Genomic DNA, 26,694 nt, shown 5'->3' on the forward strand with positions numbered 1-26,694 from the left:
TTCAACTAAGTTTTAATTTGAGACTGCCACAGCCATTATACAGTAAATTAACAATTTACCTCTATTTCTCTGTGTCTATTAACTTCAGAGAGAGACGAATATAACATCTGTTTCATTGCAGATTTTTGGTTTTGTTAAATACAATAATAGATGAACACCACATGTATTAAATATATATCGAGCATACACACACACACACACACACACACACACACACACACACACACACACACACACACACACACACACACACACAAATACACTTTATACTAGCATGATTACAATTAATGAGCAATTAATACAATTAAACAATGTGCAATAACTTGTTGACAGGACATTACCAAACATAGTGATTTAAATATATTGAGAAGTAATTTACGCATGTGCAGAAGTCCAGGACTTCAACACTGTTTGTCTCCTCTGGCTGATCTCAAATCAAGTTTGGAAGTGAGAATTATTTGAGTTGTAGTGGGTGAGTGGGGGAACTGACATGTAACAGGTCACACAGGTTTATTTTCCGTGTGCTTTGCTTATACTACAACAAAGACATTTACATTACATCAGGACCAGAGAGCATGAAAATGAATTTGTGGAAAGGCGTGTGTGTTTTATGTGGTCTACTCCTCAATTCTACAGGTAAGTGAAAAAGAAGTGATGGTTTTGTAGAATAATACATTTAGTCTTATTGAGTGTTTAAATGTTAGGTTTTTTTGTTGTTTTTTATTTGTTATTATAGAGATCAAAAGTTGATCTAAATTTATTTGCCTCACATGACAGATTATTTTACAGGTCAGTTTGTACAAAGTGAAGGTATATTGTTTATCCAAGAAAATGTCACAAATGCAATAACAATCAATATTCATCTGTAATTCTAATATTGTAGGGACTACAATGAAATGAATTATGAGTGATACGTTCTATTGGGCCTTTACACCTTAAACATTTCAGACAGGACAGAAGTTATTAAAGAACATTTAGGCATTTCAGGCATTTGATGTTGATGAGATTTTGAACCTTTTACGTTCATTTGTTAACTACAACTATGTTTAAAATATTTAACCACCCACACTGAAGATGTTTTCATTTATCATACATGCGCAGTAAAAACCTGTATCTGTCAGGGTACAAAGAATGCATACATCAAAATCTTTCTCTGTTCTGGCACGCAGGTAGTGGAATGAATTTGATACCTAAGCAGGTGAATCACCAGCATGTGTGCTTTTACCAACAGAAATCAATAATGGGATCAGGGAGTATTTATTTAAAGAGCCCTTGAAGAAAACTAAAGTAGTTGCAGAACCATGTTAATAATAATAATACTTTTGATACGGTATGCTCACTTAATCAGTACATTTATGCATTTTGTAATTTCTATTTGCTATCTTTTTATACTAACACTCACTAAAACTTTTCTGTCAGGTTTGAAAAACCTACCACTTCTAGAATTACCTAAATTAGTACTTTCTTGCTATAAGTTTCAATCGAGTCTTTGGTAATAATTGTTTTCTTAGTCAGTGACAGTGAACCAGTATCAGGATGTACATATTTTTAGAAACATAAAAAAAGCACTTCCGCATGACAACAAGGTGTACTTTCATTGAAGCACTAAGAACAGAATGAAAGTTTTTCTTTACTGCCTTTCTCTTATGCCTTAATCCTGTTAAGATATACAGGGTGCATTTACTGACTGTGTTGACTCACTCATTGGGAATCTTTTCCTTTTTTCCCCTTCTCTATATGTTTGTATACTATATTTAATCATTACTTTTTAATATACAAACCAACCTGCAAGCAGCATTTTGGTGTACATTTTAATTAAATTGTAATTAGTAAAATTCATTGTAATTGTTGAAATAATAATTTTATAATCTTATAATAATAATCCTCACTGACAGTTTGCAAACAAGAAATGTAACTGGCAATACTTTTATTTTGATGTCAGTGCATTGCACAGTACTCTCTATACAAATTCTATGGACAGTTATTTTCTTTTAATACAGCTTTCTCTTTTAATAATGATAATCTGCATGTTGGATTATGCTATATTTGGAAACCAAAAGCACAAAAAAAAACAGTAGGAAAACTGTCTGACATGTCTGTTGATACTGGTTTGAGCATTGAGCTTCTCTTTTTCTTTTCCATTAGGATCATTTGCCCAGGTAGATGGTAAGTTCTTGATTCAATCAGCACAACACTTTTGCTTTATTAGAAATACATAGGATACATATGACATTAAGCAGATTTGTGAACAGGTTTGCTTTAATGTGATGTCTAAGAGAACTTGTAAGAGAGTTCATTAGACTTGTTGAAATGTTATATTTTAGCGAATCAATAGATCAGTTATTTTCGTATCTAAAATATTACACAATGTGTTTTCAGTAGAAGTTGCAGTCACAATCTTCAGTGAAATTTTGTCATTTTAAAGCTTAGTTGATGTTAGCATGACATGGCAAACATTGCAAATCTGGTTTGGGAATCTCTTTTGGTGGTATTTGAGCGAACCCACAAAAGATAAAACAAATATATTTCATACATTTAATTTACAGCAATTTACAGTTTCCACCTTTGTCGGGGGACCATGAGCAAACCAAGCTGATGCTTAAAAAAATCTGACAAAATTTATTGACCACTAATATCAGTGTCCTAAACATAATATTTTAGTAAGAATTCTTGCATTTTAATCCAGTGTCTACAGTGGAATGTAGCAATGGATGTTCTTCTCTTAAGTGCAGTCATTTTTCAGGTAGTATATGTATGACATCCCTCTTTTCTGCCAGGGTGTGGTCAGGCTCCACTTAACACAAAGATTGTGGGTGGTGAAGATGCTGTTCCTGGGTCCTGGCCTTGGCAGGTCAGCATTCAAACAGGTGGCAGCCGTCTTTGTGGTGGCAGCTTGATCAATAAGAACTGGGTCTTATCAGCTGCTCATTGTTTCCCAAAGTAATTTATTTTAAAATAACCAGAGAATTATAATATAGTATGTAGGTAATATTCGTGTTAATATTTTTTCCCTTTATTTTTAGCGTTTCAGCAGGTTCTCTCACACTTTTTCTAGGAATGCAAAATTTGGATGGAAGTAATCCCAATATGCAGACAAAAAACGTGACCAAATTTTTCATCAACCAGCAGTATTCCGCAGTTTCCAAAGACAATGATATTGCACTAGTCCAACTCTCCACTCCAGTGACGATCAATGATTATGTCAGGCCGGTGTGCCTCGCAACAAGCAGCAGTTCTTTACCTGCTGGTACTAATGTCTGGGTCACAGGATTTGGTCGAATCTCTTCAAATGGTGAGTGACACCTAGATTGAAAAAAGTTGACTGCATGTTAAATTAGTTTAATGTATCAGACTTATTTGAAATGTAAACCAGGAAGGAAATGAATCACTCCTTGCTGTGGAACATTCTTTCCTGCAAAAAAATCCAGTTTGGTCTGACCAGCCAAAACCAAGCTAGCTAAACCAGTTAATCTTTGTGTGTTTTTATAATCATTGCTACTGATGCAACATCATAGACAGAATTATAGAAAGTTGTACAACAATGAAGCAATAAAAAAAAAAATCTTAGACATTAATTAGATTACTCATGTAAAACGTGAGCTGGAAAATACTTAATAAATGGGAAGTGATTTGGCTTTTGTATTCATCGCTGGTAGCTCGTCATACCCAGTTGGATATTTTAGCAGGGTTCATAATAGGAAGTCATGTAGTAACTCTTAAACATGGGTCTTCACAGTGAATCTGCCATCTCCTCAAACCCTGCAGGAGGTGCAGATGCCGATTGTCAGTAACAGTAACTGTGCAAAGGCATTTGGAGCTGAAACTATCACAGACAATATGTTGTGTGCTGGCTTATATCAGGGAGGAAAAGAAACATGCCAGGTAAGAAATCTAACACCTGCCATATAAATGCCATATTAATTTGTGACATTGGTACAGTGTCAAGGTAGAAGAGCAGACATGTAGCTAACACCTGTTAATCGTGTAGGGTGATTCAGGAGGTCCACTGGTGTCCAAGTCCAGTGGAGCATGGACTCAGGCTGGGATTGTGATCTTTGGCAATGGCTGCACTTTACCTAGTTTTCCGGGTGTGTACACCAGAGTGTCTCAGTACCAAGACTGGATTTACAGCACCATCAACAGCACCAGTGGCTCCACTAAACATCTCCTTTCTTTCTCCATCATCTACTTTCTCCTCTTGCTGTATATCTTCCGTTAATAATAGCTAAATTAAACAGGAACAGACATGAAGTAATTTAACATGACTATCATATTCTGTATTTATTTTATATTCTATATTCTTTAATTTTATATGTAGCTTTCACTTACTAATGTTAATTACTTAATTTGTAAATTAACAAATCAGCTTTTATTTGTGAAATGTGAAACAAGTAAAAAAGATATGGCAATTTAAGCATTGGTTTCTCTGTCTTTTGGCATAATTATAACAATTAATTCATAAATTGCATAAAAAGCTACTTTTACTCTTTGATTTGTAAACTGTATGATTATACAGCATAAGTTTTCTTTATTATTGTAGATTCAACAAATATGAACCTATAAAGGAAAAATTATTTTTGTCATTTTGTTGGGTTCTGTACTATAACAGATCTACTACATAGATAGATGTATCTGTGGATATAGATACATATACTGTTATAAATGCTTTTAAATATAAATACATGTCCTTTGTTTTACTGTTATATACAATATATCGGTTTATTAAATATGGAAAGCTTTTGTGATACAAAAAATAAATATCAAAATGGTTTCTTGACTTTGATCTGTTAATCAGTTTAATAACAATGCAATGAGGACACCAACATGGATCTCAGTTTATTAGCAATCAATTGAAGAGAGAGAGAGAAAAAAATGCACGTAATCCAAACTTGCAAAAGAGCACGTGAAAAAAATACAAAATAATATAAATGTCTATACAGGTTCAGTGGCAAAATTTACGCCGTTCAATAAAAAAACACGTGTCCCAGCAAAAACAAGCCAACCAATCCTGCCACCAGTGTAACACGAGTGGGGTTATACACCGACCAGGCATACCATTATGACATTATAACATTGTGTATAACAAAATGTATAACACTGATTATCTCTTCATTATTGCACCTGTTAGTGGGTGGGAAATATTGGGCAGCAAGTAAAAATTTTGTTTCTTAAAGTTGATGTGTTAGAAGCAGGAAAAATGGGCAAGTGTAAGGATTTGAGTGAGTTTGACAAGGGCCAACTTGTGATGGCTAGATGACTGGGTCAGAGCATCTCCAAAACTGCAGCTCTTGTGGGGTGTTCCCGGTCTGCAGTAGTCAAATGTGGTCCAAAGAAGAAACAGTGGTGACCCGAAGACATGGCCGGTCAATTATACAGTTCTTTCCGCTAGTTTATCCGCCCTCTATTCACAACCCCCCCCGCACAATAAAACTTTGGAGCCTCTCTCTGAAAGGCTGACTCGTGTGTTTTATTGAGAGTTCCCCGTGCACGTAGGAGAGCAGAGATCGAGAGGAAATGCTGAATTCAAGGGAATGTGTCCAGGCAGCAGAGGATAGAAATAATTCCTTACAGCACACATCTGGCAATTAAAACCGTCTGTGTGGAATTACGGAAGTTATGTTCGGTGTCCTAAAGATTATGTAATTGAAAGCACCAAATTACTTTTTAAACATTTACAATAATATTTTGTAGTCATGCTCTATGTTAAGTATGGTTTTACTAATAATAAATATACATTTCAAGTCAAGTTTATTTCTATAGCGCTTTTCACAATAGACATTGTCTCGAAGCAGCTTTTTAGAATTAAACAGTTATGGTGAACGATGTGTATTTATCCCTGATAAGCAGCCATGGCGACTGTGGCAAGGAAAAACTCCCTTAGATGTTATGAGCAAGAAACCTTAAAAGGAACCAGACTCAAAAGTGGAACCCATCCTTAGTTGGGTGGTACGAAGAGTGTGATTATAATCTTTAAACAATACAAAACACTGTAGAGTGAGAACTAACATGAGCACTAGAATGTAAGATTATGAGTAATGTCCTTTCTACAGTCTTTTACAGTCATTTGAGATTATGGATCCAGGAGCTACGTAGGAACTCAAAAAATATCTCATTATTTGCTATCATCATAGATCCAACACCAGCTTCTCCATGCCAGAGCCTTCAAACACTCAAAGAGTGTGTTGGCCCCCTTTTTGCTGCCAAAACAGTCCTGACCTGTTAAGCATTACACTAACAGCATTAATTCTTCAGCAATGTGAGCTACAGTAGCTTGTCTGTTGGATCGGACCACACGGGTTCACCACTGTTCTTTGCTTGGACCACTTTTGATAGATACTGACCACTGCACACCGTGTTCTCTGACCCAGTCAGTGTTTTTGATTTTGCAGCGAATAGCCTGTTATGCTCAGTAACATCAATTCAGAGATTAATTTTTGGAAATAGGAACAGAAGACAGATTTCACTGACCAACCCCAGCAAGTGAAACCTGAATGTCATTTTAATAAAGAGGAGTACATGCAAGGACTTAATTTTTCCCATGAGCCCCTAAGGTACAAAAGCACCAAAGTTTAACCCTCCCTATTTAGGGTGGCATTTTTATAAAATATATACATGTCTAAATATAAATATAAAAAAATTGCGGTTTCTGTACCTTTTAATATATATATATATATATATATATATATATATATATATATACAGTGAGGAAAATAAGTATTTGAACACCCTGCTATTTTATTTATTTATTTAAGTTCTCCCACTTAGAAATCATGGAGGGGTCTGAAATTGTCATCATAGGTGCATGTCCACTGTGAGAGACATAATCTAAAAAAGAAAAATCCAGAAATCACAATATATGATTTTTAAACTATTTATTTGTATGATACAGCTGCAAATAAGTATTTGAACACCTGTCTATCAGCTAGAATTCTGACACTCAAAGACCTGTTTTTTTTCAAAGTCTGCCTTTAACATGTCCACCTCCACTACATATATTATCCTAAATTAGATGGACCTGTTTGAGGTCGTTAGCTGCATAAAGACACCTGTCCACCCCATACAATCAGTAGGAATCCAACTACTAACATGGCCAAGACCAAAGAGCTGTCCAAAGACACTAGAGACACAATTGTACACCTCCACAATGCTGGAAAGGGCTACGGGGAAATTGCCAAGCAGCTTGGTGAAAAAAGGTCCACTGTTGGAGCAATTATTAGAAAATGGAAGAAGCTAAACATGACTGTCAATCTCCCTTGGACTGGGGCTCCATGTAAGATCTCACCTCATGGGGTCTCAATGATCCTAAGGAAGGTGAGAAATCAGCCCAGAACTACAGGGGAGGAGCTGGTCAATGACCTGAAAAGAGCTGGGACCACCGTTTCCAAGGTTACTGTTGGTAATACACTAAGACGTCATGGTTTGAAATCAGAAGGTTCACCTGCTTAAACCAGCACATGTCTAGGCACATCTTAAGTTTGCCAATGACCATTTGGATGATCCAGAGGAGTTGTGTGTGATCAAAGTCATGTGATCAGATGAGACCAAAATAGAACTTTTGGGTCATAATTCCACTAAACGTGTTTGGAGGAAGAAGAATGCTGAGTACCATCCCAAGAACACCATCCCTACTGTGAAGCATGGGGGTGGTAGCATCATGCTTTGGGGGTGTTTTCTGCACATGGGACAGGGCGACTGCACTGTATTAAGGAGAGGATGACCGGGGCCATGTATTGCGAGATTTTGGGGAACAACCTACTTCCCTCAGTTAGAGCATTGAAGATGGGTCAAGGCTGGGTCTTCCAACATGACAATGACCCGAAGCACACAGCCAGGATAACCAAGGAGTGGCTCTGTAAGAAGCATATCAAGGTTCTGGCGTGGCCTAGCCAGTCTCCAGACCTAAACCCAATAGAGAATCTTTGGAGGGAGCTCAAACTCCGTGTTTCTCAGGCCAGAAACCTGACTGATCTACAGAAGATCTGTGTGGAGGAGTGGGCCAAAATCCCCCCTGCAGTGTGTGCAAACCTGGTGAAAAACTACAGGAAACGTTTGACCTCTGTAATTGCAAACAAAGGCTACTGTACCAAATATTAACATTGACTTTCTCAGGTGTTCAAATACTTATTTGCAGCTGTATCATACAAATAAATAGTTTAAAAATCATATATTGTGATTTCTGGATTTTTTTTTTTTAGATTATGTCTCTCACAGTGGACATGCACCTACGATGACAATTTCAGACCCCTCCATGATTTCTAAGTGGAAGAACTTGCAAAATAGCAGGGTGTTCAAATACTTATTTTCCTCACTGTATATATGTATATATATATATATATATATATATATATATATATATATATATATATATATATATATATATATATATATATATATATATATTATTGGCCAGATCCTGCTGGAAAATGAAATCAGCATCTCCATGATCAGCAGAGGGAAGCATGAAGTGCTCTAAAACTTTCAGGTAGATGGCTGTGCTGACCCTGGACTTGATAAAACACAGTGGACCAACACCAGCTGATGACATGACTCCCCAAACCACCACTGTGTGCAAACTTTACACTGGACCTCAAGCAACATGGATTCTGTGCCTCTCCTCACATCTTTTAGACTCTGGGACCTTGATTTCCAAATGAAATGCAAAATTTTCTTTCCTTTCATCTGAAAAGACAACTTTGGCCCACTGAGCAACAGTCCAGTCCTTTTTGTCTTATGCCTCTTTAGCGATGGCCTTTTGTGTCTTACCCTCCATGTGCAGAGTGTCAATGATGGTCTTCTGGACAACTGTCAAGTCAGCAGTCTTCCCCCATGATTGTGTATCCTGAACCAGACTAAGACACCATTTAAAGGCGCAGGAAACCTTTGCAGGTGTTTGGATTTAATGAGCAGATTAAAGTTCTGCCACCACAAAAGTGACACCACGAATCTCAAATATTTAACTTCTTCACAATATTCTAATTTTCTGATATACTGAATTTTGTGTTTTCATTAGCTCGAAGCCATAATCATCAAAATAAAATAAAAAATAAACACACAAATATGTGTGTGATGAATCTATAAAATACAAAATGAATCTATACAATACATTTTTAGTATTGAATTACTAAAATAACATTGTGTGCACTGTCTCACACACACAAACACCAAGGCCACAAACAAAAATATAATAATTTCAATAGCGTTTTTCTTTTACTATGCATGTTGCTTAGTGGGACTTCTGCCATTCCAGGTCAGAGTGCAACTGTGATTCAATAGTGTTAATGTCCCATATTCTGTGTTCAACAGTGTGGCGGGACAGTTGGACATCTAATACCATGCGGTTTAGTTTGTCGTTTTCAGAAGACAAGATTTCAACAACATCACTGAGGCATTGTTTAATGAATTCCCCTTCATTGTATGGCTTTTTAGCTTGTTTAATGTTCCAAGCCAGTTAAAACTCTATCTGCTTTTTTGCCTAGCTTTTCAAAGTGACCAACTTGTGTTTGTGAAGTTCAGTCCCTTTTGGAAATTCCTGGTTGATGTTAACATGGAGTGAGCTGAAGTGGCGCTGAAGATTTGAAACTTTGAAATGCGCTAATGACGCCTGACATAAGGCAGAATGACTTGTCATTACGTTGAACAAAAAATTAAAACTCTCCCACTCTGTTAAAAACGTCCTGTGTTCATCTTCATATTTTCGTTTTACTGTGCATTTTTCCCTGCCATTTTAAAAGCGAACTTAATACAAATTGTTTACTTAAAATTTAAGTAAACAATTTGCATATCGAAGTTTGTGTTTGTGGGGGTTTTTTTTTTATGTGCGTGTTCGCTTCGCTTCAGTTCATTACGGTATTTTCGTCAAATGCGCATGTGCGTGAGATGAAAATACCGCAAAGTTTCCCAGTAGGGGCAAGATCATTTAAGTCTTAAAAATACCGTATTGAACTCAAGCGAAGCGAACACGCACATTAAAAACACAAATTTCGATATGAACGTAAGAGCCGCATGAAACCAGGCAAAGAGACAACTGATTAGTGACACGCACGCACGCACGCACACACACACACACACACACACACACACACACACATATGCGTGTGTGTGTGTGTGTGTGTGTGTGTGTGTGTGTGTGTGTGTGTGTGTGTGTGTGTGTGTGTGTGTGTGTTTACTAATCAATTGTCTCTATCTGGAGATTTAAATGTCTAATCTTCAGAATGTTTGTCAAATTATTTTTCTAAGTAATTTTGTCGTTTCATAAAAGTCAGTGGTTACATACATTAGGCAGTGCCAGATAAAGTCGAGAAAATAAGGTCATCAGTCATGAGAATTTTTTCAAGATGTTCAGAGCCAGGAATTATGACTTTGTTTTTGATGTCATATATCACCTTGTAACTTCCATTTTTATCTGTAAAAAATAAATAAATAATAAAAAAAATTATATATGCAATATATATATTATATATGCAATATATATAATATAATATGGGGCTTTTGCCAAAAATTTTTAATAAAAATACACTTAATACTAGCACGATTAAATAAAATTAAACAATGTGCAATAACCTGTTGACAGGACATTACCAAACATAGCAATTTAAATATTTAAAGAAGTAATTTACACATGTGCAGAAGTCCAGGACATCAACACTGTTTGTCTCACTGGCTGATCTCAAATCAAGTTTGGAAGTGAGAATTATTTGAGTTGTAGCAGGTTGAGTGGGGGAACTCACATGTAACAGGTCAAACAGGTAGGGGAGGTTTCGTTTTCGTGTGCTTTACTTATACTACAACAAAGACATTTAGAGACACATTACATCAGGACCAGCGAGCATGAAAATGAATTTGTGGAAAGGCGTGTGTGTTTTATGTGGTCTACTCCTCAATTCTACAGGTAAGTGAAAATGAAGTGATGGTTTTGATGAATATTACATTTAGTCTGTCATCTATATAAAAGGCAACATACTGTATATTACATTTAAGGCAAAAACTTACAGGTGATTATTGCAGTCTTTAAAAGAGTAAATATCACAATTCCTAGGTTGTTGCTAAGATTCCTACAAGTGTATTGTGTTATACATTTATCTATGCAGATGATGCTTTATTTAATGAAACATTGAGTGTTTAAATGTTGGCTGTTTTTTATTTGTTATTATAGAGATTAAATATTGATCTAAATTTAAATGACTCACATGACAGATTCTTTTACAGATCAGTTCGTACAAAATTAAGGTATATTGTTTATTCAAGAAAATGTCACAAATGCAATAACAATCAATATTCATTTGTCATTCTAATCTTGTAGGTACTACAATAAAATGAACTATAAGTGATACGTTCTATTGCCCCTTTATACATTACACATTTCAGACAGGACAGAAGTTATTCAGAACATTAAGGCATTTCAGCAATTTGATGTTGATGAGATTTTGAACCTTTTACGTGCATTTGTTGATTACAACTATGTTTTAAATATTTAACCACCCACACTCGAGATGTGATCATTTATCATACTATATATTTATCAATAGTTCTGTTAGACTGGTTTGCCCATCTGTCAGGGTACAAGGAATGTATACATAAATTTTTTTCTCTGTTCTGGCACGCAGGTAGCGGAATGAATTTGATATCTAAGCAGGCGAATCACCAGCATGTGTGCTTTTACCAACAGAAATCAGTATTGGGATCAGGGTGTATTTATTTAAAGTGCCCTCAAAGAAAAGCAAAGTAGTTGCAGAACCATGTTAATAATAATAATTCTTTTGAAAGATTGATATGTCCAAGATTGTCATTCTTACCAGCAATATTTTACTATAATCTGCCAACATACAGTTGTAATCTTCACCTTTGGCTTAATCATTACAAATGATTACGTTGTCTTTAATCTGTTTATATACGTAAAGCTGCTTTGTGGCCTTTGTTCAAAATGCTACATTGGAAGAACTAATAACAGAATGAAGGTGCTTCGTTACACTTTTATATTTTGATTAGTTCTGTTGAGATATATGGAGTGTGTTTACTTAATCACAGAGGTGGGAAGTAATAAAGTACAAATACTTTATTACTGCACTTGAGTAGATTTTTTTTGGTATCAGTACTTTACTCCACTATTTATTATAGACAACTTTTTACTTTTACTCATTACACTTTTCCACAAATATCTGTACTTTTTACTTCTTACATTCTCAAAACCGGCTCGTTACTTTTAATCCATTGAGAACAGAGACTTTCCTGATCACGTGATCGTCATCATCATCATCTTTTCTCTGCTTGTGTTCTATATGTGGATGTTCAGCATGGACGCATTTATTAGGTAACAACAGTTTTAATTAGTATTAACGCGCTATCAATTCAGCGTGCATTTCTGTTTTACCATTTTTTATAAAAAATATAAATACTTCTTCTTCTTCTTCTTTCGGCTGCTCCCATTAGGGGTCGCCACAGCGGATCATCCGTCTCCATACCACCCTGTCCTCTACATCTGCCTCTTTCACACCAACTACCTGCATGTCTTCCCTCACCACATCCATGAACCTCCTCCTTGGCCTTCCTCTTTTCCTCCTACCTGGTGGCTCCATCTTCAGCATTTTTCTACCAATATAATTCATGTCCCTTCTCTGCACATGTTCAAACCATCTCAATCTCGCCTCCCTCACCTTGTCACCAAAACATCCTACATGTGCTGTCCCTCTAATAAACTCATTTCTAATCTTGTCCATCCTCGTCACTCCCAACGAAAACCTTAACATCTTCAGCTCTGCTACCTCCAGCTCCACCTCCTGTCTTTTACTCAATGCCACTGTCTCTAATCCATACAACATCGCAGGTCTCACCACAGTCCTATAAACTTTCCCTTTCATTCTTGCAGATACCCTACTATCACAAATCACTCCTGTCACTCTTCTCCACCCACTCCACCCTGCCTGCACTCTTTTCTTTACTTCTCTAACACACTCTCCATTACTTTGCACTGTTGACCCCAGGTACCTGAACTCCTCCACCTTCTCCACCTCTTCTCCCTGCAACCGCATCACTCCACTGCCCTCCCTCTCATTCACACACATGTACTCTGTCTTACTCCTACTGACTTTCATTCCCCTTCTCTCAAGCGCATATCTCCACCTCTCCAGGCTCTTCTCAACCTGCTCTCTACTCTCACCACAAATCACAATATCATCTGCAAACATCATAGTCCAGGGAGACTCCTGTCTGACCTCGTCCGTCAACCTGTCCATCACCACTGCAAACAGGAAAGGGCTCAGGGCCGATCCTTGATGCAGTCCAACCTTCACCCTGAACCAGTCTGTCATACCTACTGCACACTTCACTGCCGTCACACTGTCCTCATACATGTCCTGCACCACCCTCACATACTTCTCTGACACACCTGACTTCCTCATACAATACCACAACTCCTCTCTCGGCACCCTGTCGTACGCTTTCTCTAAATCCACAAATACACAATGCAGCTCCTTCTGTCCTTCTCTATACTTCTCCATCAACATCCTCAAAGCAAATAAGGCATCTGTGGTGCTCTTCTTTGGCATGAAACCATACTGTTGATCACAGATGGTCACCTCTTCTCTCAGCCTGGCTTCCACTACTCTTTCCCATAACTTCATGGTGTGACTGATCAACTTAATTCCCCTGTAGTTACTGCAGGTCTGCACATCTCCCTTATGTTTAAAGATCGGTACCAGCACACTCCTTCTCCATTCCTCAGGCATCCTCTCCCCTACCAGAATCCTGTTAAACAATCTGGTTAAAAACTCCACTGCCATCTCTCCTAAACATCTCCACGCTTCTACCGGTATGTCATCTGGTCCAACCGACTTTCCATTCTTCATCCTCCTAATCGCTGCTCTCACTTCCTCCTTACTAATCCTATCTACATCCTGCTTCACCAACTCCAACTCCACATCCTCCAACCTTCTCTCTCTCTGATTTTCCTCATTCATCAGCTGCTCAAAATACTCCCTCCATCTTCTCAACACACTCTCCTCATTAGTCAACACATTTCCCTCTCCATCCTTTATTGCTCTAACTTGCAGTACATCCTTCCCAGCTCGGTCCCTCTGCCTGGCCAATCGGTATAAATCCTTTTCTCCTTCCTTAGTGTCCAACCTCTTATACAGCTCCTCATATGCCCTTTCCTTGGCTTTCGCCACATCCCTTTTTACCTGCTGCCGCATCTCCTTGTACTCCTGCCTACTTTTCTCATCACTCTGTCGATCCCACTTCTGTTTTGCCAACCTCTTTCCCCTAATGCTCTTCTGCACTTCCTCATTCCACCACCACGTCTCCTTGTCTTGCTTTCTATTTCCAGATGTCACACCAAGTACTTTTCTAGCTGCCTCCCTCATCACTCCTGCAGTAGTTGCCCAATCATCCGGCACCTCTTCACCACCACCAAGCCCCTGTCTGACCTCTTCCCTGAACCTCACACTACACTCTTCCTCCTTCAGTTTCCACCATCTTATTCTTCTTTCAATCCTTACTTTCCTCCTCCTCTTCTTCGCCTCCAAAACCATCCTACAGATCACCATCCGATGCTGTCTAGCTACACTGTCCCCCGCCAACACCTTACAGTCTCCAATCTCCTTCAGGTTGCATCTCCTACACAGAACATAATCCACCTGTGTGCACCTTCCTCCACTCTTATACGTCACCCTATGATCCTCCTTCTTCTTAAAATACGTGTTCACCACTGCCATTTCCATCCTTTTAGCAAAATCTACCACCATCTGCCCTTCCACATTCCTCTCTTTAAAACCATACCTACCCATCACCTCCTCATCACCTCTGTTCCCTTCACCTACATGCCCATTAAAGTCTGCCCCAATCACCAATCGTTCTTTCCTAGGTACACCATCTACCACTTCAACTAATTCACTCCAGAATCTTTCCTTCTCCTCCATCTCACAGCCAACTTGTGGAGCATAGGCACTGATGACATTTATCATCATCCCTTCAACCTCCACCTTCACGATCATCACCCTATCAGAAACTCTCTTCACCTCCACTACACTCTTACTGTACTCTTCCTTCAGAATCACCCCTACACCATTTCTCTTTCCATTCACACCATGATAAAACAGTTTAAACCCACCTCCAATGTTCCTGGCCTTACTCCCTTTCCACTTGGTCTCCTGAACACACAGCATATCTACCTTTCCCCTCTCCATCATATTAGCTACCTCTCTCCCTTTACCAGTCATAGTACCAACATTTAAAGTACCAACCCGAACCTCTACTCTCCTACACTGCTCCTTTTCCTGCCGTCTCTGTAGACGTCTTCCTCCTCTCCTTCTCCTCCTTCGGCCAACAGTAGCCCAATTTCCACCGGTACCCTGTCGGCTAACGATACCTGTGGCGGTCGTTGCTAACCCGGGCCTCGACCGATCCGGTATGAAATTCTCATTTGTGATCCGCATATTTGATTTGGCACATGTTTTACGCTGGATGCCCTTCCTAACGCAACCCTCCCCATTTACCTGGGCTTGGGACCGGCAAAATATAAATACTTAAATGAATAAATATAAAAGAGGCGAAATTAAAACCTCCAGCAAAACATACACTAATTTAAGACGTCCTTTCTTTACTAAGATATTAAACAAATAAATAAACTCCACCGAAAAATATTTGTAGTCAGTAAACATTCGTTTTATTTTTGCGCCAAGTCTCAAATCAAACACCAAATCCGCCATGTTTTACACAATTAACCCTCTGGGTGGCGTTTTGTGGGTTTTTCCCTCATAATGGCGAAATGAATTTAAATTACTGTATTTACTGTATGTACTTTATTGTACAGATAAAAACAATACATCATTCAAACCTGTAAAATGTCTATGATTAGATATAAAAGCTTCTTGATTTGACTTAAAGAGGTGCAGTTTCTCCGGTATCACCTCATTAACTGTCCGTGTGGAAACATAGCAAAAGGTTCCGTTTTGTGTCCTGATGATTTATCATTTAAACCACCATTATTACTTTAAAATATTGACAATAATTTTTTGTGTTCATGCTCTATGTTGCATCCATATTTCTCAATGTCCATGTTGCTTGAAGTATTGAAAACAGGAAGTATTAATATATGGTACATTTAAAACAGATAGAAATGTGCGATTTAGTTGCGATTAAATATTGAATTTGATTGATAACCTCTGTACAATAATACTTACAATGTTCATATTACATAGTATATCTTTTTTACTCCTCATTACATCTGCACTATTTTTTATCTATATGTATCTTTATATCTTTATATCCTTACTGTCAGAGGTGGCAAAAGTACACACATCCTCTACTTGCGTAGGAGTACAGATACTCATGTTTTAAAATACTCGGGTAAAAGTTGAAGTACTGATTAAACTTTTTTACTCAAGTGAAATTAAAGAAGTCTTGGCTCAAGTAAAAAGTAGTTTGTGTCGCCATTATGAGTGAAAAACCCACAAAACGCCACCTAGAAGTTTAGTTGTGTAAAACATGGCGGATTTTGTGTTTGATTTGAGACTTGGCGCATAAATAAAACAAAAGTTTACTGATTAAAAATATTTTTATCTGGAGTTTATTTATTTATTTTATATCAAAGTAAAGAAAGGACATCGTGGATAAATGTATTTTTTCCCGAAGGTTTTAATCTCCCCTCTTTTATATTTAGATATTTATTAATGTATTTACATTTTTTTTAATAAAAATGGTAAAAACAGAAATGCGCGCTAAATTGATAGCGCGTTAATAAAACTTAGTGCCGTTTACAATAATTTTAATTTTGACAGCCATATATATATATATATATATATATATATATATATATATATATATATATATATATATATATATATATATATATATATATATACACAGTGAGGAAAATAAGTATTTGAACACCCTGCTTTTTTGCCACTTTTTTTCTCCCACTTAGAAATCATGGAGGGGTCTGAAATTGTCATCGTAGGTGCATGTCCACTGTGAGAGACATAATCTAAAAAAAAAATCCAGAAATCACAATATATGATTTTTAAACTATTTATTTGTATGATACAGCTGCAAATAAGTATTTGAACACCGGTCTATAAGCTAGAATTCTGATCCTCAAAGACCTGTTAGTCTGCCTTTAAAATGTCCACCTCCACTACATTTATTATCCTAAATTAGATGCACCTGTTTGAGGTCGTTAGCTGCATAAAGACACCTGTCCACCCCATACAATCAGTAAGAATCCAACTACTAACATGGCCAAGACCAAAGAGCTGTCCAAAGACACTAGAGACAAAATTGTACACCTCCACAAGGCTGGAAAGGGCTACGGGGAAATTGCCAAGCAGCTTGGTGAAAAAAAGGCCACTGTTGGAGCAATCATTAGAAAATGGAAGAAGCTAAACATGACTGTCAATCTCCCCTCGGACTGGGGCTCCATGCAAGATCTCAACTCGTGGGGTCTCAATGATCCTAAGGAAGGTGAGAAATCAACCAGAACTACACGGGAGGAGCTGGTCAATGACCTGAAAAGAGCTGGGACCACCGTTTCCAAGGTTACTGTTGGTAATACACTAATATGTCATGGTTTGAAATCATGCATGGCACGGAAGGTTTCCCTGCCTAAACCAGCACATGTCCAGGCATGTCTTAAGTTTGCCAATGACCATTTGGATGATCCAGAGGAGTCATGGGAGAAAGTCATGTGGTCAGATGAGACCAAAATAGAACTTTTGGGTCATAATTCCACTAAACGTGTTTGGAGGAAGAAGAATGATGAGTACCATCCCAAGAACACCATCCCTACTGTGAAGCATGGAGGTGGTAGCATCAGGCTTTGGGGGTGTTTTTCTGCACATGGGACAGGGCGACTGCACTGTATTAAGGAGAGGATGACCGGGGCCATGTATTGCGAGATTTTGGGGAACAACCTACTTCCCTCAGTTAGAGCATTGAAGATGGGTCGAGGCTGGGTCTTCCAACATGACAATAACCCAAAGCACACAGCCAGAATAACCAAGGAGTGGCTCTGTAAGAACCATATCAAGGTTCTGGCGTGGCCTAGCCAGTCTCCAGACCTAAACCCAATAGAGAATCTTTGGAGGAGCTCAAACTCCATTTTTCTCAGCGACAGGCCAGAAACCTGACTGATCTAGAGAAGATCTGTGCGGAGGAGTGGGCCAAAATCCCTCCTGCAGTGTGTGCAAACCTGGTGAAAAACTACAGGAAACGTTTGACCTCTGTAATTGCAAACAAAGGCTACTGTACCAAATATTAACCTTGACTTTCTCAGGTGTTCAAATACTTATTTGCAGCTGTATAATACAAATAAATAGTTTAAAAATCATATATTGTGATTTCTGGATATTTCTTTTTAGATTATGTCTCTCACAGTGGACATGCACCTACGATGACAATTTCAGACCCCTTCATGATTTCTAAGTGGGAGAACTTGCAAAATAGCAGGGTGTTCAAATACTTATTTTCCTCACTGTATATATATATACTAATACAAAACAAATAAAAAATGTTGTTACCGAATGAATGTGTCCAGGCTGAACATCCGCATATAGAACACAAGCAGAGAAAAGATGATGATGATCATGAATGTGTCTGTTCTCAGTCATGTTTACATCACTGACCCCCTCTGTCTTATCCACATTAACCCCAAACTTCTTACTGCCTTCTGCCTGATGATTCTTAGCTTCGTAAACTAGTGTACATCTGTGGTGAGTGAGAGACAGTACATGATACACCAGCGGATTGAAAAAGACGCACAGTAACAGGAAATCGGTTGTTCGGCTGAAATCAACGCACGCAGTGAAAATAAAAAAAAAATATATTTCACCAAACCAATGGATTAAAACTAAAGTAACGAGCCGGTTTTAAAAATGTAAGAAGTAAAAAGTACAGATATTTGTGTAAAAATGTAATGAGTAAAAGTAAAAAGTTGTCTGAAAAATAAATAGTGGAGTAAAGTACAGATACCAAAAAAATCTACTTAAAGTACAGTAACGAAGTATTTGTCCTCCGTTACTTCCCACCTTTGCTTACTGTACATTCTGCCCAACATTTCACATTCATGTATATATGTGCATATATTGTGTGCATATATATATATATATATATATATATATATATATATATATATATATATATATATATATATATATATATTAGACTTGTTTATTCAGCTTGCACATTTGCACATTTCAATGCCATAGCCTTAGAACATCTATCTGTACTTCCTAATTATGTCCACACATCTCTGCACGGCTCTAGCCTTTATATTTATTCACATGCTGTACATATGCTACATATTTGTCTTCACTATTTGCACGATTGCTACTTTTTGCAATTCTGGTAGATGCCAAACTGCATTCCGTTGCTGTGTACCTGTACAATGCAATGATAATAAGGATCTATCTATCTATCTATCTATCTATCTATCTATCTATCTATCTATCTATCTATCTATCTATCTATCTATCTATCTATCTATCTATCTATCTATCTATCTATCTATCGTTAATATCATGATATGTGACACTAAAACAGGTTAAAGTAATACCTACTTTTTACTTAAGTGCATGTCAGAGCTAATACTTGTTTACTTTCACTTGAGTAAAAAAGTATAATCAGTACTTCAACTTCAACCTGAGTATTTTAAAAGATGAGTATCTGTACTTCTACTTAAGTAAAGGATGTGTGTACTTTTGCCACCTCTGCTTAATCAGTACATTTATGCATTGTGTCCTTTCTATTTGCTATCTTCTTATATTAACTAACACTCACTAAAACTTTTCAGACAAGTTTGCAAAACCTACCACTTCTAGAATTACCAAAATGCTGGTCAATGACCTGAAAAGAGCTGGGACCACCGTTTCCAAGGTTACTGTTGGTAATACACTAATATGTCATGGTTTGAAATCATGCATGGCACGGAAGGTTTCCCTGCCTAAACCAGCACATGTCCAGGCATGTCTTAAGTTTGCCAATGACCATTTGGATGATCCAGAGGAGTCATGGGAGAAAGTCATGTGGTCAGATGAGACCAAAATAGAACTTTTGGGTCATAATTCCACTAAACGTGTTTGGAGGAAGAAGAATGATGAGTACCATCCCAAGAACACCATCCCTACTGTGAAGCATGGAGGTGGTAGCATCAGGCTTTGGGGGTGTTTTTCTGCACATGGGACAGGGCGACTGCACTGTATTAAGGAGAGGATGACCGGGGCCATGTATTGCGAGATTTTGGGGAACAACCTACTTCCCTCAGTTAGAGCATTGAAGATGGGTCGAGGCTGGGTCTTCCAACATGACAATAACCCAAAGCACACAGCCAGAATAACCAAGGAGTGGCTCTGTAAGAACCATATCAAGGTTCTGGCGTGGCCTAGCCAGTCTCCAGACCTAAACCCAATAGAGAATCTTTGGAGGAGCTCAAACTCCATTTTTCTCAGCGACAGGCCAGAAACCTGACTGATCTAGAGAAGATCTGTGCGGAGGAGTGGGCCAAAATCCCTCCTGCAGTGTGTGCAAACCTGGTGAAAAACTACAGGAAACGTTTGACCTCTGTAATTGCAAACAAAGGCTACTGTACCAAATATTAACCTTGACTTTCTCAGGTGTTCAAATACTTATTTGCAGCTGTATAATACAAATAAATAGTTTAAAAATCATATATTGTGATTTCTGGATATTTCTTTTTAGATTATGTCTCTCACAGTGGACATGCACCTACGATGACAATTTCAGACCCCTTCATGATTTCTAAGTGGGAGAACTTGCAAAATAGCAGGGTGTTCAAATACTTATTTTCCTCACTGTATATATATATACTAATACAAAACAAATAAAAAATGTTGTTACCGAATGAATGTGTCCAGGCTGAACATCCGCATATAGAACACAAGCAGAGAAAAGATGATGATGATCATGAATGTGTCTGTTCTCAGTCATGTTTACATCACTGACCCCCTCTGTCTTATCCACATTAACCCCAAACTTCTTACTGCCTTCTGCCTGATGATTCTTAGCTTCGTAAACTAGTGTACATCTGTGGTGAGTGAGAGACAGTACATGATACACCAGCGGATTGAAAAAGACGCACAGTAACAGGAAATCGGTTGTTCGGCTGAAATCAACGCACGCAGTGAAAATAAAAAAAAAATATATTTCACCAAACCAATGGATTAAAACTAAAGTAACGAGCCGGTTTTAAAAATGTAAGAAGTAAAAAGTACAGATATTTGTGTAAAAATGTAATGAGTAAAAGTAAAAAGTTGTCTGAAAAATAAATAGTGGAGTAAAGTACAGATACCAAAAAAATCTACTTAAAGTACAGTAACGAAGTATTTGTCCTCCGTTACTTCCCACCTTTGCTTACTGTACATTCTGCCCAACATTTCACATTCATGTATATATGTGCATATATTGTGTGCATATATATATATATATATATATATATATATATATATATATATATATATATATATATATATATATATATATATATATATATATATATATTAGACTTGTTTATTCAGCTTGCACATTTGCACATTTCAATGCCATAGCCTTAGAACATCTATCTGTACTTCCTAATTATGTCCACACATCTCTGCACGGCTCTAGCCTTTATATTTATTCACATGCTGTACATATGCTACATATTTGTCTTCACTATTTGCACGATTGCTACTTTTTGCAATTCTGGTAGATGCCAAACTGCATTCCGTTGCTGTGTACCTGTACAATGCAATGATAATAAGGATCTATCTATCTATCTATCTATCTATCTATCTATCTATCTATCTATCTATCTATCTATCTATCTATCTATCTATCTATCTATCTATCTATCTATCTATCTATCGTTAATATCATGATATGTGACACTAAAACAGGTTAAAGTAATACCTACTTTTTACTTAAGTGCATGTCAGAGCTAATACTTGTTTACTTTCACTTGAGTAAAAAAGTATAATCAGTACTTCAACTTCAACCTGAGTATTTTAAAAGATGAGTATCTGTACTTCTACTTAAGTAAAGGATGTGTGTACTTTTGCCACCTCTGCTTAATCAGTACATTTATGCATTGTGTCCTTTCTATTTGCTATCTTCTTATATTAACTAACACTCACTAAAACTTTTCAGACAAGTTTGCAAAACCTACCACTTCTAGAATTACCAAAATGAGTACTTTCTTGCAATAAGCTTCAATCGAGTATTTAGTAATAATTGTTTTCTTACTATATAAATACTTAAATGAATAAATATAAAAGAGGCGAAATTAAAACCTCCAGCAAAACATACACTAATTTAAGACGTCCTTGCTTTACTAAAATATTAAACAAATAAATAAACTCCACCGAAAAATATTTGTAGTCAGTAAACATTCGTTTTATTTTTGCGCCAAGTCTCAAATCAAACACCAAATCCGCCATGTTTTACACAATTAACCCTCTGGGTGGCGTTTTGTGGGTTTTTCCCTCATAATGGCGAAACGAATTTAAATTACTGTATTTACTGTATGTACTTTATTGTACAGATAAAAACAATACATCATTCAAACCTGTAAAATGTCTATGATTAGATATAAAAGCTTCTTGATTTGACTCGAAGAGGTGCAGTTTCTCCGGTATCACCTCATTACCTGTCCGTGTGGAAACATCGCAAAGGTTCCGTTTGGTGTCCTGATGATTTACGTCATTTAAACCACCATTATTACTTAAAAATATTGACAATAATTTTTTGTGTTCATGCTCTATGTTGCATCCATATTTCTCAATGTCCATGTTGCTTGAAGTATTGAAAACAGGAAGTATTAATATATGGTTCATTTAGAACAGATAGAAATGTGCGATTTATTTGCGATTAAATATTGAATTTGATTGAATAGTTGTTTTTTTACTGAACCAGTATTACAATGTACTTATTTTTAGAAACATAAAAAAAGCACTTCTGCATGGCAACACAAGGTGGCTTTTTATTGAAGCACTAAGAACAGAATTAAGGTTTTTCTTTTCTGCCTTTCTCTTATGCCTTATTCTTGTTTAGATATAGAGCAGGGGTCACCAACCTTTTTGAAACTGAGAGCTGCTTCTTGGGGACCGAATAATGTGAAGGGCTGCCAGCTTGATACACATTTCTGAAACAACACATTTGCTCAATTTATTATTTATCAATCATTCAAATGGTCACTTTTACAACATTTTCACTAGCCACTAACAATTTTTAATAAATCATGCACTACGTTGTATCATGTTTGTACAGATTATCAATTAAGTAACATACAAAAATCAACTTGGAGACCAGCTAGCTCTAATATGAAACATTTTTTAAAGATTTTTTTTATTATTCATTCATTTTCTCCCGCTTATCTGTAATTCGGGTCGTGGGGGCAGCAGTCTAAGCAGGCCCCCACCTTCGACTGCTGCTCAATCCTCACAGCACCGTCCCTTACGGTTCCTACTGCAGGTTGTGAACCCACGGGAAGGCGGCCCCACGTTGTGAGCCCACGGGAAGGCGGCCCCACGTCACTTCGACGTCACGGACCTTGATATTTCCCCTCGGAAGGGACCCCCGGAGCATAGAGGGTTGAGCCCAAGAGTGGCAGCTTGGCGATACCGGGGCTTGAACCCCAGACCTGCCGATCGGCAACCCAGCGCCTTAACCGCTGGAGCCACCACTCCCCCTTTTTTATTATTGTCATTTTTAAATCCACACCAATGCAAGTGTGATTTAAAAAAGAATAGCAACAAAAAACAATAGATGCATTTCACTGGTAAGTGGCGCAATGGTGAGCTATTTTCAGAAAAGGCCCGCGGGCGACTCGTGGTCACCAGGTCGCCCGCAAGGGTGTTGGTGACCCCTGATATACAGGGTGCATTTACTTACTGTGTTGACTCTGTGGTGAATCTTTTTCTTTTTTCCCTACTGTTTATGTTTGTATACTATATTTAATCATTAGTTTTTAATATACAAACCAACCTGCAAGCAGCAATTTGGTATACATTTTAAATTAAATTGTAATTAAGTAAAATGTATTGTAATTGCTTTAATAAAAATCTTTTTTTTTTTTACTCACTGACAGTTTGAAAAAAAGAAATTTTCATTGATTTTATTTTTTTAAATACAGCTTTCTCTTTTAATAATTATAATCTGCATGTTGGATTATGCTATATTTAGAAAACAAAAACTGCCTAACATGTCTGTTGATAGTGGTTTACGCATTGAGCTTCTCTTTTTCTCTTCCATTAGGATCATTTTCCCAAACAGATGGTAAGTTCTTGATTCAGTCAGCAAAACACTTTTGCTTTATTTGAAATACATAGGATACATATCACATTAAGCAGATTTGTTTCGTTGGTATAACAAAACAGGTTTGCTATAATGTGATGTCCAAGAGAACTCTCCAAAAGAGAAATGTTGAAATGAAATGTTATATTTTAGCGAAACAAACAATCAGTTATTTTCATATCTGAAATATCACACAATGTTCTCATTTCAAGAAGTGTTTTCAGTAATGTTGCAGCCAGTGTATACATTTATGAATATTTGCATTTATTCTGGATTAAAGCTTAGTTGATGTTAGCATGACATGGCAAACATTGCATATTCTGTCAATCTGGTTTGGGAATCTGTTTTGGTGCTATTTGGTAGAAACTAAGAATTAAGAGATAAAGATAAAAAATATATTTCATACATTTAAACTTAAAAAAAAAACAAAAAAAAAAGAACCCACATACAGCAAATAACCATGAAGACCATGAGCAAACCAAACTGATGCATAAAAAGATCTGACAAGATTTAATGACCCCTAATATCAGTGGCCTAAACATAGTATTTTAGTAAGAATTCTTGCATTTTATTCCAGTGTCTACAGTGGAATGTAATAATGGATGTTCTTCTCTTAAGTGCAGTCATTTTTCAGGTAGTATATGTGTGACATCCCTCTTTTCTGCCAGGGTGTGGTCAGGCTCCACTTAACACCAAGATTGTGGGTGGTGAAGATGCTGTTCCTGGTTCCTGGCCTTGGCAGGTCAGCATTCAAACAGGCGGCAGACATTTCTGTGGTGGCAGCTTGATCAATAAGAACTGGGTCTTATCAGCTGCTCATTGTTTCTCAAGGTAATTTATTTTAAAATAACCAGAGAATTATAATATAGTATGTAGGTAATATTCGTGTTAATATATTTTTCCCTTTATTTTTAGTGTTTCAGCAGGTTCTCTCACACTCTTACTAGGACTGCAAAATTTGAAGGGAAGTAATCCCAATATGCAGACAAAAAGCGTGACTGAAATTTTCATCAACCAGCAGTATAACTCAAACACCCACGACAATGACATTGCACTAGTCCAGCTCTCCAGTCCAGTGACGATCAATGATTATGTCAGGCCGGTGTGCCTCGCAACAAACAGCAGATCTTTACCTGCTGGTACTAATGTCTGGGTCACAGGATTTGGTCGAATCTCTTCAAATGGTGAGTGACACCTAGATTTAAAAAAGTTGACTGCATGTTAAATTAGTTTTATGTTTTAGACTTATTTGAAATGTAAACCAGTAAGGAAATGAATCACTCCTTGCTGTGGAACATTCTTTCCTGCTAAAAAATCCAGTTAGGTCTGACCAGCCAAAACCAAGCTAGCTAAACCAGTTAATCTTTGTGTGTTTTTATAATTATTGCTACTGATGCAACATCATAGACAGAATTATAGAAAGTTGTACAACAATGAAGCAATAAAAAAAAAATCTTAGACATTAATTAGATTACTCATGTAAAACGTGAGCTGGAAAATACTTGGGAAATGGGAAATAATTTTTCTTTTGTATTCATCGCTGGTAGCTCGTCATACCCAGTTGTATATTTCAGCATGGTTCATTATGGGAGGTCATGTAGTAAATCTTAAACATGGGTCTTCACAGTGAATCTGCCATCTCCTCAAACCCTGCAGGAGGTGCAGATGCCGATTGTCAGTAACAGTAACTGTGCAAATGACTATGGAGCTAGTTCTATCACAGACAATATGTTGTGTGCTGGCTTAACTCAGGGAGGAAAAGACTCATGCCAGGTAAGAAATCTAACACCCGTTATATAAATGCTATATAAATTTGTGACATTGGTACAGTGTCATGGTAGAAAAGCAGACATGTAGCTAACACCTGTTAATTGTGTAGGGTGATTCAGGAGGTACACTGGTGTCCACATCCAGTGGAATATGGACTCAGGCTGGGATTGTGAGCTTTGGCAAGGGCTGCGGTTTACCTAATTTTCCGGGTGTGTACACCAGAGTGTCTCAGTACCAAGACTGGATTTACAGCACCATCAACAGCACCAGCAGCACCAGTGGCTCCACTATACATCTCCTTTCTTTCTTCATCATCTCCTTTCTCTTCTTGCTCTATATTTTCCTTTGATAAAAGCCAAATTAAACAGGACAAGACAAGACACATTTTATTTGTGAAATGTGAAACAAATGAAAAAGAATAGGCAACTTAAGCATTGATTTCTCTGTCTTTTGGCATAATTATAACAATTAATGCATAAATTGCATAAAAGCAACTTTTTCCCTTTGATTTGTAAACTGTATGATTATAAGTTTTATTTATTATTGTAGATCCAATGAATATGAACCTTATAAAAAACATCAACTTTTTTTGTCATTTTGTTGGGTTCTGTACTATAATAGATCTATTACATAGATAGATGTATCTGT

General features: G+C 37.2%; 1 protein-coding gene across 1 annotated transcript; it reads left to right on the top strand.

The window, feature by feature from the left end:
• Positions 1-429: 429 nt before the first annotated feature.
• Positions 430-26,645, top strand: LOC310739963 (transmembrane protease serine 9-like). Its single transcript, XM_083566255.1, has 11 exons — positions 430-636; positions 2,146-2,166; positions 2,778-2,940; positions 3,024-3,292; positions 3,737-3,882; positions 3,989-4,214; positions 24,157-24,258; positions 24,945-25,107; positions 25,192-25,460; positions 25,904-26,049; positions 26,156-26,645. Exons 1-11 carry the CDS (start codon positions 576-578, stop codon positions 26,393-26,395), a joined length of 1,806 nt encoding a protein of 601 aa, XP_083422381.1. The 5' UTR covers positions 430-575; the 3' UTR covers positions 26,396-26,645.
• Positions 26,646-26,694: the final 49 nt, after the last annotated feature.

This window comes from Silurus aristotelis (assembly GCF_946808225.1).
Source record: "Silurus aristotelis genome assembly, chromosome: 17".
In the NCBI taxonomy this organism is placed as follows: Eukaryota; Metazoa; Chordata; class Actinopteri; order Siluriformes; family Siluridae; genus Silurus; species Silurus aristotelis.

Coding starts and splice junctions, on each gene's coding strand:
- LOC310739963 (XM_083566255.1), top strand. CDS start 576: ATGAAAATGAATTTGTGGAAAGGCGTGTGTGTTTTATGTGGTCTACTC. Junction 2,167..2,777: donor ATCATTTGCCCAGGTAGATG/GTAAGTTCTTGA, acceptor CTTTTCTGCCAG/GGTGTGGTCAGGCTCCACTT. Junction 26,050..26,155: donor GAGGAAAAGACTCATGCCAG/GTAAGAAATCTA, acceptor TTAATTGTGTAG/GGTGATTCAGGAGGTACACT.